The sequence below is a fragment of the Marmota marmota genome, unplaced genomic scaffold (genome assembly GCF_001458135.2).
Source record: "Marmota marmota marmota unplaced genomic scaffold, marMar, whole genome shotgun sequence".
NCBI lineage: Eukaryota > Metazoa > Chordata > Mammalia > Rodentia > Sciuridae > Marmota > Marmota marmota.
In genome coordinates, this window is record NW_026000243.1 from 1,159,047 (window position 1) to 1,174,817 (window position 15,771).

At 34.9% G+C, this 15,771-nt stretch overlaps 1 protein-coding gene across 1 annotated transcript; it reads right to left on the bottom strand.

Moving 5' to 3' along the window:
• Positions 1-325: 325 nt before the first annotated feature.
• Positions 326-8,120, bottom strand: LOC107153528 (olfactory receptor 8D1-like). The gene is given in 4 exon segments (XM_015499083.1): positions 326-510; positions 7,206-7,366; positions 7,368-7,942; positions 7,944-8,120. Coding segments are annotated over 4 exon segments (1,098 nt in total).
• Positions 8,121-15,771: the final 7,651 nt, after the last annotated feature.

Sequence of the window (15,771 nt, forward strand, 5' to 3'; positions counted from 1 at the left end):
GAGATATGCAGCTGTCTGTAATCCACTGCTCTACAGTGTTACCATGTCCCAAAAGATATGCAGTGTGCTGGGACAGGAGTCTGTATCATGGCAGGCTTTAGAGCTATGGCCCACACTTCCTCCATGATCTGACTTTCCTTCCATAGGGACAATGACATCCATTACTATTTCTGTGACATAATTCCCCTCCTACAGCTAGGTGTCCCACTCTAGCACCTCCTCAATGAGCTTCTGCTGATACTCAGGTTGATTCAACTTGTTGACACAAACTGGCCCCATCACCATCTCTTATTCCCTCAAACTCACCAATATTCTTTGAATACCTTCAGTTGAGGGCAGGTCCAAAGCCTTTAGTACTCTTGGCTTTCATCTGACAGTTGTAAGGGTCTTCTATAGATCCATCATATTTATGTATTTCAAGCCAACATGCAGCAGCAGCATGGTCCAGAAGAAGGTGGCCTCTGTGTTCCACACCACAGTCATCCCCATGCTGAATCCCTTCATCTACAACTTGAGGAATAAGAATGTTAAAAATGTTCTCAGCAAAGTATTTAGGAAGAGATGTGGCCTACCCCAGAGTTAGTGGTCACCATGATTAAGGGTCATGATGATCATTTGACCTCCTCTTTTTCTTAAAACTAATTTCCAAGTTTCTTAGAGTTAACAACCAATTCTCATTCCCCATACCACAGCTGCTTGTTACCCCTTTCATTAAAGTTTATGCAAATTCTCTCTCTCTCTCTCTCTCTCTCTCACACACACACACACACACACACACACACACACATACATACATACAAACACCCCTTGAGGATATCATTAGCAGCAAAACAACTAGCTCAAGGTAGGCCAGTGAGACTGTTTTATGAGAGGATAATTTATTCTAGCAAAATGAATAGACAACTGACAATTCTACCTTCAATTTAATAAATGATAAACTTCCCTTCGAAAACTCAGGACACTAAGTTTATGGATATGGTCCTGGGAGGCAGCCATAACAAATTCCCCTCTATACTCTATTTCTTCCTATCTCATTGTATTTCCCAGTATAATGACTGATTTCCTATGAGAATAATTAAATAGTAGTTAGTGATCATGCTTAACAACCTCATCTACTCAAGGTATAAGTTCCCTACTATTTCTCTTCCAGCCTCCACTGTCAAAAGGGATCCATTTCCATGGCCACATGCTTTCCAGTGGAGATTCGGAGTAACACCTCTGTCCATGCATTCCACCCATTTCTCAAAATTCCTTGTAAAACCAGAGTTTAAAAGTTGTGCTTGCTGAGAAGAATTGACCAGCTGAGCTCCTATAATCTTTTCTCCATTTCTTTCTTATTTTCTAATTACTTTATTGAGGCATAATAGACACACAATAAACTCTGCATATTTAAAGGATACAATTGAATAAATGCTGACAAATGTATACAGTAACTACATCATCACCACTATCTGCATGGGGAATGTAACATCATATTTAAATGTTTCCTCTTGTTCCTTGGCAACCCCTTCCTCCTATACTTCCATGTTATTTTTCACTAGAGGTTACTTTTAATTTGCAAGAATTTTATGCAAATTAAGCCATATAGTTATTAATCTCCTGTTTGGTTCTTATTTTACTTAGAATAATTATTTTAAGTTTAATGATTCAGCAATATTTTATGTGATCACTCTTTTATTATTATTTTGATCTTCTAATAAGGATAGAGTGATATTTTATTGTGATTTACCTTGCATTTCTCTAATGAGTAATAATGTTGAACATCTTTTTGGTTATATATTTTTCAGAGAAATGTCTGTTAGTTGCCCCTTTTATAAAGTTTTTATTTTTTATTATTATTTCAAAAGCTTTTAATATCTTTATATATTCTGAATATGTTACTTGTCAGATAAATGATGTGAAATATTTTCTCCCTGTCCATGGGTTATTTTCATTCCCTTTACTGTGTCTTTTGAGTGATAAAAATTCAAGATTTTAATGAAGTCCAATTTTGTTTTGTGTGTGTGTGTGTGTGTGTGTGTCTGTTGCTGGGGATTGAACCCAGGGCCTTGTGCATGCAAGGCAAGCACTCTACCAAGTGAACTATATCCCCAGCCCTGAAGTCTAATTTATCACTATGTTTTTTATGGATTATGCTTTGCTTGTTTTATCCAACACATATTTGTCCAAGCCAAGGTCACAGAAATTTTCATAAAAGCTTTTTTCTAGAAACGTCAGTTTCAGGTTATACATTTAGGTATATGATCTATCATGCATATGTCAAGTATGGATCAAAGTTTAATTTTTGCATCATTTAATTGGTTTCAACAATATTTGTTGAAAAGATTACCTTTTGATCACTAAAATACTTCTGCACTTTTGTAAAAAATCGGTTGTCTGTATGTGTGTGAATCTATTTCTGGACTGTCTATGCTTTTCTATTGTCTACTTGTGGATCTTGATGCCAAACCCCTGTCTTATGACAGCAACTTTCTAATAAGTCTTCGAAGTGGGTAGGTTTAGTGCAATAACTTCTTTTGATCATAGTGGATGTTAAGATCAATTTGAGGAGCATTGTCATAAGAATATGTGGACATGGTACACCACACCTTTTATTGAGGTCTTCTCTCAACAGTATTTTATCTTTTCAGTATAGTTTTTAACATTTTGTCAGATATATCCCTAAATATTTCCCACTTGCTTGATTTTATAGTAAATAGATTTATTTTTATATTATGTTTTGATGATTCCTTGTTAGTATGTAGAAATACAATTTATTTTTATATATTAATACTTTACCCTGATTTCCAGAAGCAGTTTTGAGGATTTCATTAAATTTTCTACAATAGTATTTCTTTCTTTCCAATGTTGATATCTTTTATTTTTATTTTACTTAATGAAATGCCTGGAATCTCCTGCAAAATATTCAATAGAAGTAAAGAAAGCTGATATTTTTGTTTTTAATCTTAGGGAGAAATCATTCAGTCATTTAAAATTAAATATGATATTGGCTATATTTTTTTTTTCAAATTGAGAAATTTCTTTATTTCCAATTATTTGAAAGCTTTTTCAATTAAATCAGAAAATAATATTGAATTTTGTTGATTTTTTAATTACTGATTTTTTTTTTAGTTTTTTAAAATGGTATCAGTTACATTGATTATCAAAAGTTAAACCAATATCAACTCCTTGGAATAAACTCAACTGTGACATAATGTCTCCTTAACATATTAGATCTGTTTTGATTAGAATTTCACATCTATTCAAGAGGGATGTTTGCTTACAGTTTTCTCTCATGTGATGTCTTTGTCAGGTTTGGATTCAGGGTATCCAAATATCCAGGTATATTTGGATATCTGGCTTCACAGAATGTGGTAGGAAGTCTTGTATTCGAGTTTTTGGGAATGGATTTGTAGAGTTGGTATTTTTGCTCCCTTAATTGGTTAATAGAATTTACCCTAAAAACAATATGAATCTAAGAGTTTCTTTTTATGAAGATTTTCTGATCCAATTAAAAAGATGCAGGGAAATCCTAGTTATCCACTTCCATTTCAGTGAATTTTGGTTGTTTGTTTCCTTCACAGTATTAAACACTTTCACCTAAATTCCAGAATTTTTTCAGTCATGTTTCATAATTATTCATATTAATCATTTTTAAATGTTTATAATTTGCAGAGGTCACCTCACTCATTCTTTACGTTGGTAATTTCTGTTTTTCTTCTTCTGGTTAGTCTATTTAGAAGGACATTGATTTTATTTATTTTCTCAGAAAAAAAGATGTTTGATTTTTGTTTTGTTTTGTTTTCTGTTTAGTTTTTATCGATTTTCATTTGGTATGGTTCATTTGATTTTTATCGTTCATTTATTAATTTATGTTTTGATTATTTCTGTTCTGGTCTTGATTATTTTCTTCCTTCTGCTTATTTGGCTTTCATTTGCTTTTATTTTACTAATTCTTAAAATGGATCTAGATCATTGATTTGAGATCTTTGTTAACCCACAATGAGAAAAATATATGATTAAAAGAAAACATAACAAAATAATCACTAGGAAAGCTCAGCATTTGCTGACAAGGTTTTCTTTTTTGTTGTTTTGTTTTGTTTTGTTTGTTCTTCTTTGGCTTGAGGAAACAAAGTCAAAATGGTATGACTTAAGTTACAACCCAAAGCTCTCCCCCCCATTGTGCTTATATTATCAATTTAAAATATAGTTTGGATAATTTTTTTCGGTTTATATTCCTTTAGATATTTGTTATTATTTCTGTTGTTTTTCTTTTATTTTATTTACTGTATAAGTAATATGAATGCTCCAAAAGTCAAAGTTACTTTTTATGGATATACTATAGTTTATTTGGCACATTTTTATATTCATATTTCATAGTTCAATACTATTTTGCCTCTGTAAAGCTGGAAAAATAATAATGTTTTATATATTATCATTTATATTCCTTCTGGTGTGTATAAATAAAGTTGATATCATATTTACTAGCCTCGCTCTTGAATAGTTCTGTTATACTAGTATGAGTTCACTATAGCCTACCAATCTCAGTAATGACAATCAGAAATCTAGTTAACAACAACAGTACTAGTAATCAAACCCAGAGCCTTGTGTATACCCCTGAGCTACATTCCCAAACCTTGAGGACTCTTTTTTTTTTTTTCTTAGAGAGAGAGTGAGAGAGAGAGGTTTTTTTTTTTTTTTAATATTTATTTATTTATTTTTAGTTATCGGTGGACACAGCATCTTTGTTTGTATGTGGTGCTGAGGATCGAACCCGGGCCGCACGCATGCCAGGCAAGCGCGCTACCGCTTGAGCCACATCCCCAGCCCCACCTTGAGGACTCTTAAAAGCTAGGACAAATATTTATTCAAAATAAGTTTTAGACTTAATTGTGACACCTAAACTATAAAAATTTTTAGAGAAAAACCTAGGAGAATGTATTTTGGAATTCTGAAGTATTTAAAGGCTTTCTAGAAGATTACACAAACACTTAACTAAAAACTGATAAATAGAACATCAAAATCAAATACACTTTCTATTTGAACAACACATTATTTAGAATATGAGAAGCAAGTCAAAGATTAGGATAAAATATTTGCTGAATATACATCTGACAGAGGCCTTGCATCCAGAGAGAGAAAACACTCAGCATAATTATATAAGTACAATTGAATAATAAAATTCAAAAACTCAGTAATAAAATCAGCAAAAGAATTTATCCAGACACTTCACAAATAAATAAATGAACAAGTAACACATGAAAACATTAATGTTATTAGTTTGGTATCATTTGTTAGCAGTAAAAGTTAACAAAAACCACAAAACACTAATAATACATATTTCCATTGCTAAAATAAAAATAAAAATATGAAACGAAATGTTGGAGATGATACAGACCAACTGTAACTCTCTTGCATAATTAAGTCAAATATAAAATATGCCACATTAGAATATAATATGGCAGTTTTTAAGATAATTAGGAATATATCTACCATACAATCCAGGTTTTTTACTTGTAGGTATTTGCTCAAAAGAAATATCAATAAACGTTTTCCACATAAAACCATAACATGAAAGTTCATAGCAACTTTATTTGTAATAACCAGAATGACCCAAATAATCATCAAGAAATAAATGAATATATTGTGGTAACCTATAAATGATAAAGCTATAAAAATGAATTTATAAATGAATATTTAAATCTCTGTTATGAGCTAACAAATTAATACATACTCTGTGATTACATTTCCATGAAATAGGAAATGCAAATAATATGCTAAGACAAAATACAAATCAATTATTGTCTAGGAACAGAGGTCAAAAAAACACTCTTGAGACCAAACTAAATGTTTATTATCCTGAGTGTGGTGAAAGTTTCAAAGGTATATCTATATATTAAAATTAATAAAATTCTACATTTTACATATGCACATTTTCATGTATGTCAACTGTACTTCAAAGAATTAATATATACAGATATTTCAGTAAAGTTGAAAATATTGTCTAAACCCATAAAAAGATATTTTGGTTTTTATATTGAAGCTGTGTTAAATTTATAAGTTAACTGGGGAAAACTAGTATATATACATGTTTAATTGTTCTGTGAAAAAAAGCAAGTATATTTTCATTTGTTCAAGCATATTTCTTTACCTTTTATGTGTACTGGAATGTTTCTCTCTAATTGATTTTTCATATGTTTGTTAAATACAGTAATATGTATTTTATCTTCTTGTTTCTATTGTAAATAGGATTTATTTCCTGTAAGTAGTTTTAAATATCAATTTCTGAGTGTTAATTTACATCTTGTTTTAGTTTTATCATGGATTCCCTAGGGATTCAAGATAAAAATTATATCATATGGAATTAAAGATATTTTCTTTTTTTCTTCCTAATCCTTAGGCTCCTGCATGTTTTCTCATATCTGACTACATTTACTAACAATATAAATATGATAAAATTAAGATGGAATGGGGCACAGCTTCTCTCATTCTGTATCTCAGTAGAGAGAACTCAAATGGGCAAGGAAATAGAAATATAGGGATTTTTAATGTATTAAATAAAAAATAAATAATGAAAGCATATTAAGTAAGACCTTCTGACTAAAATTGCCATTCTTGTCCTATAACTGTTTATCCTGTGTTTCCTTGTTTGATTTCTCTCTCTTTTTTTCTTTTTTTTCTTTGTACATTTCTATTGTTCTATAAAGAATTAATGGATGATATCTAGATAAGGTTGTGTTCTACCATGAATATGAGTAGAGGACTCAGTACCCTTCACATAACACTCTTCAATAAGAAGCTTAGAATATTAGGAAGAGAAGAATAATGTTAGATAAAACCTGAGTTCTAATTCCTTTTCTATTGCAGTAAGAAAACAAAGCTATCTACATATCAATTTTTATGTCAAAACACAGGAACACTAGTACAAAATGTTTTTTATTTTATTTTAAAAATTTAATTGACTCCAGATGAAAAAGTATTATTTTAAATGTAAATATTGGGACTGGGTTTGTGCCTTGATGGTAGAGTTCTTAGTTACATACAATGCTAAAATCCAGAAGACACTGGGTGCAATTTATAGCACTAAAAAAAAAAAATCAAAGAAAAAAAAAACAAAAAATCTAAATCCTGATATTATGCATGTTATAACAGAATTAACAAAGAAAAATGAGCAAAACACATTCTTTATTTCTGCCATCTCTAAACTCTCAAAGAAGAAAACTCACTTCCCACAAAGACCTTCCTCAATGCTTTCTTCACATCCTTGTTCCTCAGACTGTATATTAAAGGGTTCAGCATGGGGATCACTGTGGTATAGAACACAGAGGACACCTTCTCCTGGTCCAAGGAGTTACTTGAAGGGGGCTTGCAATACATGAAGGTGATAGAAGATCCCCACAGCTATGAGATGAGAGCTGCAAGTTCCAAAAGCTTTGAACCGACCATCTGAGGAGCGGATACGAAGGATGCTATAGAAAATGAAGGCATAGGAGATGGCAACAGCCAGGGTAGGCACCAAGGAGTTGTACCCCACAACTACAAAGAGTAGGAGCTCTTTGAGGTGTGTGTTGGAGCAGGAGAGATTGAGGAGGGGAAGAACATCACAGAAGTAATGATTGATGATGTGGGATTTGCAGAAGCTCAGTTTCATCATGGCACTTGTATGGGCCACAGCAGATAGAACACCCAGGATGAAGGCAATCAGCACAAGTAGTGAGCAGAGCCATGGGGACATGGTCACATTATAAAGCAGTGGACTACAGATAGCAACATAGCGATCATATGCCATGGCAGTTAGGAGGTAACCCTTGGCCACCACGAAGACTACAAAGAAAAAGAGCTGGGCCATGCACTCAGAATAAAGTATTGTATTCTTCTTCTTTACAAAGTTCACCAGCATTTGGGGGGTGATGACAGTGGAACAGTAGAGATCAATGAAGGACAAGCAGCTGAATAAATACTTACATAGGGGTGTCAAGTAGAGGGCTGGCTGCAATCAGGAGGATCATGCCCAGGTTCCCCACCACTGACACCACATAGATTTCTAGGAACAGGAGGAAGAGAGGCAGCTGGAGCTCTGACTGCTGTGTTAAACCCAGTAAGGCAAACAAGATTGCTGTAAAATTATTTGCTATGGCCATTCTTCCTTGAGATTTCTGTAGAAACAAACATTGAGAATTACATTAAAGACCATCATTACTCCCCTTTCAAATGAAAACAAAACTGCACAAGAAAGTTAACAAGGATAGAAAGACTAAGTCACAGTTTTCATCATCTGAGATTCCCATGTCTGTGCCCAATCTCCCTAAATCACCCTGTACTTCCTCCAAGTTGATCCAGAGTTTGATCATAAAATATGTTAGTGAACTGACTCAGAAACGTTTGTCCTAAATTGGCAGCAAATTAAAATCATGCTGTATGGGGAAAATTACTGATAATTATGTACTGACAATAGAAAAGATAAATGGATGATTCTAATCAGTGTCTCCTTGTTCCCAATTTTCTCATACTCTGAGATCAACAAGTGTCTCCCATAACATCTGCAAACATGGAAAGAATGAAACCTCAGATGCAACATTGAAAATATTCTCTAACTTGCAGTTGGAGCGAAGATGACCATGAAGTTGTGTATAAAACATCTAATCATCACTCCCTGGGTGAAAATCCCTCTAACAATCCAGGGCACCCACGCTGAAGAAGTGAAAGTGCTCCTGCAGCACCTCTTGGCTCTCCACTGAGCTGGCAAAGAATGGCAGGCAAAGAAGACTTGAAGACTTCTATGTGCACTGCACTCAGCAGTGAAGGACAGGTGCTCAGCTCATGAGTCTTCTCAGACCCCAAGATTCCCAGAACAGTCAGTTGGCTGCAACCTTATCAGTGAAGAACTATCCCCTTATTCATAAGACCCCCATGCCCTACTGAGAAAAAGATGATTCTTAGGTTCCTGAAAGAATGCTGCTATTGGTATAAACCTTGAAATTTCCAATGCTCAGTACCCATGGGTGTTCAGAACATGGACCTGAAGAAATAAAGGTCTACTGTGTTCTTCCCAAAAGAAGCACTGAGTTGGTTCACACTCTTCCAACATTAATTGGGTCCCTTAAGTTACAGTTTTGATAAGTATATGTATTATTAGATTGCCAATTATTCTCTTCTTTCATTTAAAAAAAGGCAACCAGAGAGAATAATCATTATCATCTTCCTCCTCCTGTCCTTCCTTTCTCCTCCCTTCCCTCCCCTTTCTTCCTCACTGGTTGCATATTACTTCCACATGCTTTTCATATTTCATTTAATTTTTCAAAACCCCCTGAAATATTATTTAGCATTATGTCTCTATTTTCCTGGTTAAAAGATAAGAGACACAGAGTATTGAAGAGTAGCCTCAGAACTAGGGTCAAGGAAGTCAGAGGTGCCAGAGTCCCTCTTTGTCCCAGTTTACTTCTCTGATGGAGTAATGTCTTCATGCCCGTCATTTTCTAACTCATCACAAAACTGAGAGGATGAGAACCTATAAGGAGAAGTGAACGTTTTTAGATTCTATAGAATATTCCATATCTCAAAGCACTTTCTGGGTAAAGGAAAATCTAGATGATGAGCAACAACAGGACTTGGGGCTCATGCATGGTGAGCTCATTCTGAGGCGGGTTCAGAGCAGGAATAGCAGAGATCCAGCACAAACTTCTGCATCTCATAATTCCACCTAAAGCTGATGGGGGCTTGAACCAAATACAGAAAGAGATATTGGAAGAAACTATCAAAGAGAATATTAAACATAAGAAATGACAAAATAACAAAATTTTCCCATAGCATCCTTAAAGGACAACACACTAAGACTCTTTGTCCGTAGCTGTGGGCTACATTTTCCAGACAACATCCCTGATGCTCTGTAAAGATAAGGAACAAACAAAACAAAAAGGAGTACTTGTATTTCCAAGTAAGTGTTTCCATGTACCTGCCCAGAAGCTCACAGTGAACATTAGATACTCTAAATAGCCCAGCTGGAAGTAATCTGCCCAATTCTGAGCTCAGTACTTCCCATACCTATTTGATAGCAAAAATTGTAAATGAGCTTAACAAGGTGAACTGATATTCTGCCCAGGAAACTAACAACTAACGTGAAAGTTTTGATGTCAGGAGAGCCTTATGTTCAAGGGATGACCGCTCTGCTGACCAGCCTGCAACATTGGAAAAGCTATTTGGTTTAAATCTCTCTTTAGTTTGTGAAGTGGGAATGGGAATACCTTTATTTCAAAGGATTGTTTGGATCAACTAAAATAGTGAGTATAAATATTTGTTATCTAAAAGCACTCTAAAATTTAATCATATTTTTAAAATATGATTTAATATAGAAAGGCACATAATGTGAGAAGAAGGAATTGCCACCTTTGTAGGGGGAAGATGGACTCCTATCTCCTGTTCATCCCAAGTCCTTCACCATGGTTTGAATAATAAAAATATGCTAAACTTTTGTGGGTGGCCAGGCTTTTAAACATTTGTGTCTCCATATTTGGAAACTTTGAGACAGATTAAAAATGTTGGACTTTTTCAGAAAAGATGGGACATCAAGGATATTCCTTTCAAAGAGGGTACTTCTAACAAAGGCATGAGAGACCAGTAGCAAATGAACAATGGCTACTTGGGATGAATGGATCCTTTTTGTTTCCTATTGTCTAAACAATATTCTTTCAAGATAATGAGAAGTTAGAATCTTATGTTTAACATTCTGTGAAAAAATGAACACTCTACTTGGGATCATATCTTCCCTTGTTATTTCTTGGAAAATTCTATGTGCAGACTGGTGCTCAAGAAGACAAGGAATACTAATGAATGCAAAAACCAGGATTTCAGGGAAGCACACAGTTCAGAAACCCAGGGAGACGTCTGCACCAATGTTGCTTACATTTAAACCTGGAATCATTCCCACAGATTCTGTGACCCAAGTCATAAAGAAGTGAAAAGGAAAGATTGCTAGAAAAGTAGATGGAAAGACATGACCAACTGGAGAGGACAGTGGAGAAAATGCTCCCAAGTAAAGCTAAAATGTTGCATGGGGGTGGCACTGTTGCTGTCTCCAACTGCCCTCCTATTAGACATGACACAGTTGCCATAAAAGACGCTGGACATTTATCTGGATGCTGCACAGAGACTGATGTTCTTAGAAACTACTCACTTTGCTGATGTCACAGATCCCTCTTATGGCTGACAAAAAACAATGCTTTCCTACTGCCTGATGTACACGTTTATATGTCAAAGACAGAATTATTGGGTTGGCTAAAAATAAAACATCAAACTATTTATCCAATGATACAAACACTCAAGTAGATAACACTTAGATTCCCAGTCTGAAAAACATGAGGTGGTATGAAAAGCAGTTTTATCTGAGATTTAGTGAGCTTAGGGAATTCATTAGAAATATAAAACACATATAAATCTCCCAAGACTACAGAATCCAAGATTAACAGAGTGATCAGTATTTAATAACCCTCTGCAAAAATCATCTTATCATGCTCTTAGCTCCCTGTTGATGTATGTCTCAAGAGAGGTGAAACAAATTCCTGATTTTATATTCTCAAGTTGTTGATGAGAATTCTATAAGGCAGAGAAATCAGATTGAATCAAAAGTCAGTTGCTGTTTCTTGATTAATATTTCACCAATTAGTTTTAAAAAATAGGTGGGATTGAGATTAAGAATACTATAAAATTTTCCTAAACCTGAGTTTATTCAATTTAAAGACGTTTCTTCTTTGAGATTGTCACATTATTATTTTTTTTAGAAGTCTTATTTATTTATTTGTTTGTTTGTTTGTTTGTGATGTGGTGCTGAGGATTGAACCCAAGGCCTCGCATGTGCACTCTACCACTGAACTAAACTCCAGCCCTGTCACATTACTTTTAAAAATGTTTTCAAGATACAAAATATTCTCTCATTTTATGCTATGATCCTAATGAAGATAGTCATATATTTTGTTGCTCACATATTTATTTGTGTATTGTGTTTGAATTAGTTAGTTGGCAAATACAATTTTAGGAAATATTAGCTCTTTATTGAATTTCGTTGTCTTGGAAAATCTAAATTCTGAGAACTACAGAGTGGTTAACATAGGACAGAATGGTGAACAAAGGAAAAGATATTCAATTAGCCCTTCCCATCCAAGGGCTTGGGTCAGAAATCTTCTAAGACCCTTAGAAAAATTGTTCATGGACTCCTTCCTTCTGAACCAATCTTACTAGAACCCAATAACCCTTCTGCCTCTCCTCCTATACCATTTCCTATGACTGCAATTTATGTCATTCAATGATTTAAGTACTTCTTTATGTTCTTGAAATTGTACTGGTGTTGGTCATAAATGACAGATGGGCTATAAATGTCTTTAACCATGATTTTCCAAGATGAAGAAAATGAATCAAAGAAAGATACTATTTTTATGTAATGACAGAAACTAATAATAACTTGAACTGAGCATATGATAATTTCTGACATTTGGACATGTATCTTAAAAGAGTTGAAGAAATGTGTTGTGGTTTTAGGACTAACAGAATCATTTTCCTGTGCCCCAGGCAATACTTTAAAAATCCTAGAGAGAATATGTAAATCTATTTTATTTTTTATTTTTACTTATTTTTAATTGCTTTATTTTTTAAATACATGACAGCAGAATGCATCACAATTCTTTTTTTAAACAGAGAGAGAGGAGAGAGAGAGAGAGAGAGAATTTTTTAATATTTATTTTTTAGTGTTCGGCAGACACAATATCTTTGTTTGTATGTGGTGCTGAGGATCGAACCCTGGCTGCACGCATGCACTATCCCTTGAGCCACATCCCCATCCCTGCATCACAATTCTTATTACACACATAGAACACAATTTTTCATATCTTTGTTTGTATATAAAGTATATTCACAGCAATTCATGTTTTCATACATGTACAATGGATAATGATGTCTATCACATTCCACCATCATTGCTAACTCCGTGCCCCCTCCTTTCCCCTCCCACTCCTTCCCTATCTAGAGTTCGTCTATTCATCCCATGCTCCCTCTCCCTATCCCACTATGAGTCAGTCACCTTATATCAGAGAAAATATTTGGCATTTGTTTTTTGGGGATTGGCTAATTTCACTTAGCATTATCTTCTCTAACTGCATCCATTTCCCTGCAAATGCCATGATTTTATTCTCTTTTATTGCTGAGTAATATTCTATTGTGTATATATGCCACATCTTTTTATCCATTCATCAACTGAAGGGCATCTAGGTTGGTTCCACAGTTCAGCTATTGTGAATTGTGCTGCTATAAAAATTGATGTGGCTATGTCCCTGTAGTGTGCTGTTTTTAAGTCCTTTGGGTATAGACCGAGGAGAGGGATAGGTGGGTTAAATGGTGGTTCCATTCCAATTTTCCAAGGAATATCCATACTGCTTTCCATATTGGCTGCACCAATTTGCAGTCCCACCAGCAATATATGAGTGTGCCTTTTTCCCCACATCCTCACCAACACTTATTGTTGTTTGTCTTAAAAACAGCTGCCATTCTGACTGGAGTGAGATGGTATCTTAGAGTAGTTTTGATTTGCATTTCTCTAATTGTTTAAGATGATGAACATTTTTTCATGTATTTGTTGGTTGATTGAATATCCTCTTCTGAGAGGTGTCTGTTCATGTCCTTGGCCCATTTATTGATTAGATTATTATTATTATTATTTTGAGTTTGTGTTTAGTTTTTTGAATTCTTTATATACCCTAGAGATTAGGGCTCTATCTTTTGTGTGAGGGATAAAAATTTGCTACCAAGATGGGGTCTCTTTTCACCTCACATATTGTTTCTTTTGCTGAGAAGAATAAGAGACCCAGAATAACTAAAGCAATCCTTAGCAGGAAGAGTGAAGCAGGTGGCATTGCTTAGACTATACTACAGAGCAATAGTAACAAAAACAGCATGGTATTGGCACCAAAACAGACTGGTAGATCAATGGTACAGAATAGAGGACACAGAGACTTACCAACAAAATTATAATTATCTTATATTAGACAAAAACACCAAAAACATGCATTGGAAAAAAAGGTAGCCACTTCAACAAATGGTGCTGGGAAAATTGGAAATCCACATGCAACAAAATGAAATTAAACCTCTATCTCTCATCATGCACAAAACTCAACTCAAAATGGATCAAGGACCTAGGAATTAAACCAGAAACTCTTCATCTAATAGAAGATAAAGTAGGTCCTAATCTTCATCATGTGGGATTAGACCCCAACTTCTTTAATAAGATTCCTATAGTGCAAGAATTAATACTAAGAATCAATAAATGGGATGGAATCAAACTAAAGAGAATATGTAAATTTAAATTGATCTCAGAGGTGTCCCTGAAGACCTGTGGTAGATTGAGGGGAAAAAAGGGGTCTCCTTAAAGATAACCATAGCAGTGTCTGTTACTTTATATGGAAAACAACAAGAAAAGACTTTTGCACATTTGAGTACATTATAGATACTAATATGGAGACATCATCAGATGTTATTCAGATGGGGCTTACATGTAATTAAAGGTATCCTGATAAGAGATAACAGACACCACATGGCAGAAATTGGAGTGGCACAGCCACAAGCTAAGGCAGCCAGCAGCCTCAAGAAGCCAGACAAGGAAAATAATGGATTTTCCCCTGGATATAAAAAAACAGACAAGAACAATGTAGGCTCACAGTTTCAGAGGTCTGAGTCCACAGATGGCTACTCCACAGCTCTGGGCCCAAGGTGAGGCAGAACATCATGGCAGAAGGGCTTATCAGAGGAAAGCAGCATGGCAATCAGGAAGCAGAGATTGACAGCTCTGCTCACCAGGGACAAAATAGAAATCCCCAAAGAATGCCCCCAGTGACCTATCTCTCCAGTCACAACCTACCTGCCTATAGTTACTACTTAGTTAATTCTCATCAGTGGAGTAATTCACTGATTAGGTTAAGGTTCTCATAACCCAATAATTACACTTCTAGAAACTCTTGCATTGTCTAACACACAAGTTTTGGGGGGATACCTCATATCTAAACCATAACACTTCAGAAGGAATGAGGCCCAGCTAAAACCTTACTTTGGGCCCAAAACACTATTTTTAATACTATTATTAATACTACTATTAAAACTATTCTGACCTCTAGCATTGTAGGTGAATAAATATCTATTGTTTGGAGCCACTACATTGATAGAAATTTTTACAGCAATGTTAGAAAACTAAGAAGTCCAAGACTATGATTCATCATTAGCTACCTACATAAAAGAGCTTCCCACTTTTTCCACATGTACAGGTTTAAGCCATGTGCAGGTCAAGAGACTGATAAGCTGAGACTGGAGGCAGAATAGGGTCTCATTCTACACACTCATGGTCATAGTATGGAATTGTAATAGGGTACAAAAGGATAGAGGAGTAAAAATGGAAAGGTCACCTACAGTCATACTTGTCTAACCACTGAAATAATTGTTTCACTTACTTACAAGGAAGAATACATATTCCATTGATCATCTGGACTTATAGTCTTCAAATGACAATTTTTTTTGGTACTGGGTATTGAACTCAGGGGCACCAACCACTGAGCCACATCCCTAGCCCTGTTTTGTATTTTATTTAGAGACAGGGTCTCACTGAGTTGCTTAGCACCTTGCTATTACTGAGGCTGGTTTTGAACTCAAGATCCTCCTGCCTCAGCTCCCTGAGGCATTGGGATTACACTTGTTGCCACTGCCCCTGGTTGCAATCTGACAATTCTATCAAAGAGTGTCTAACTGAAAAAAAAAAAAAAAAAA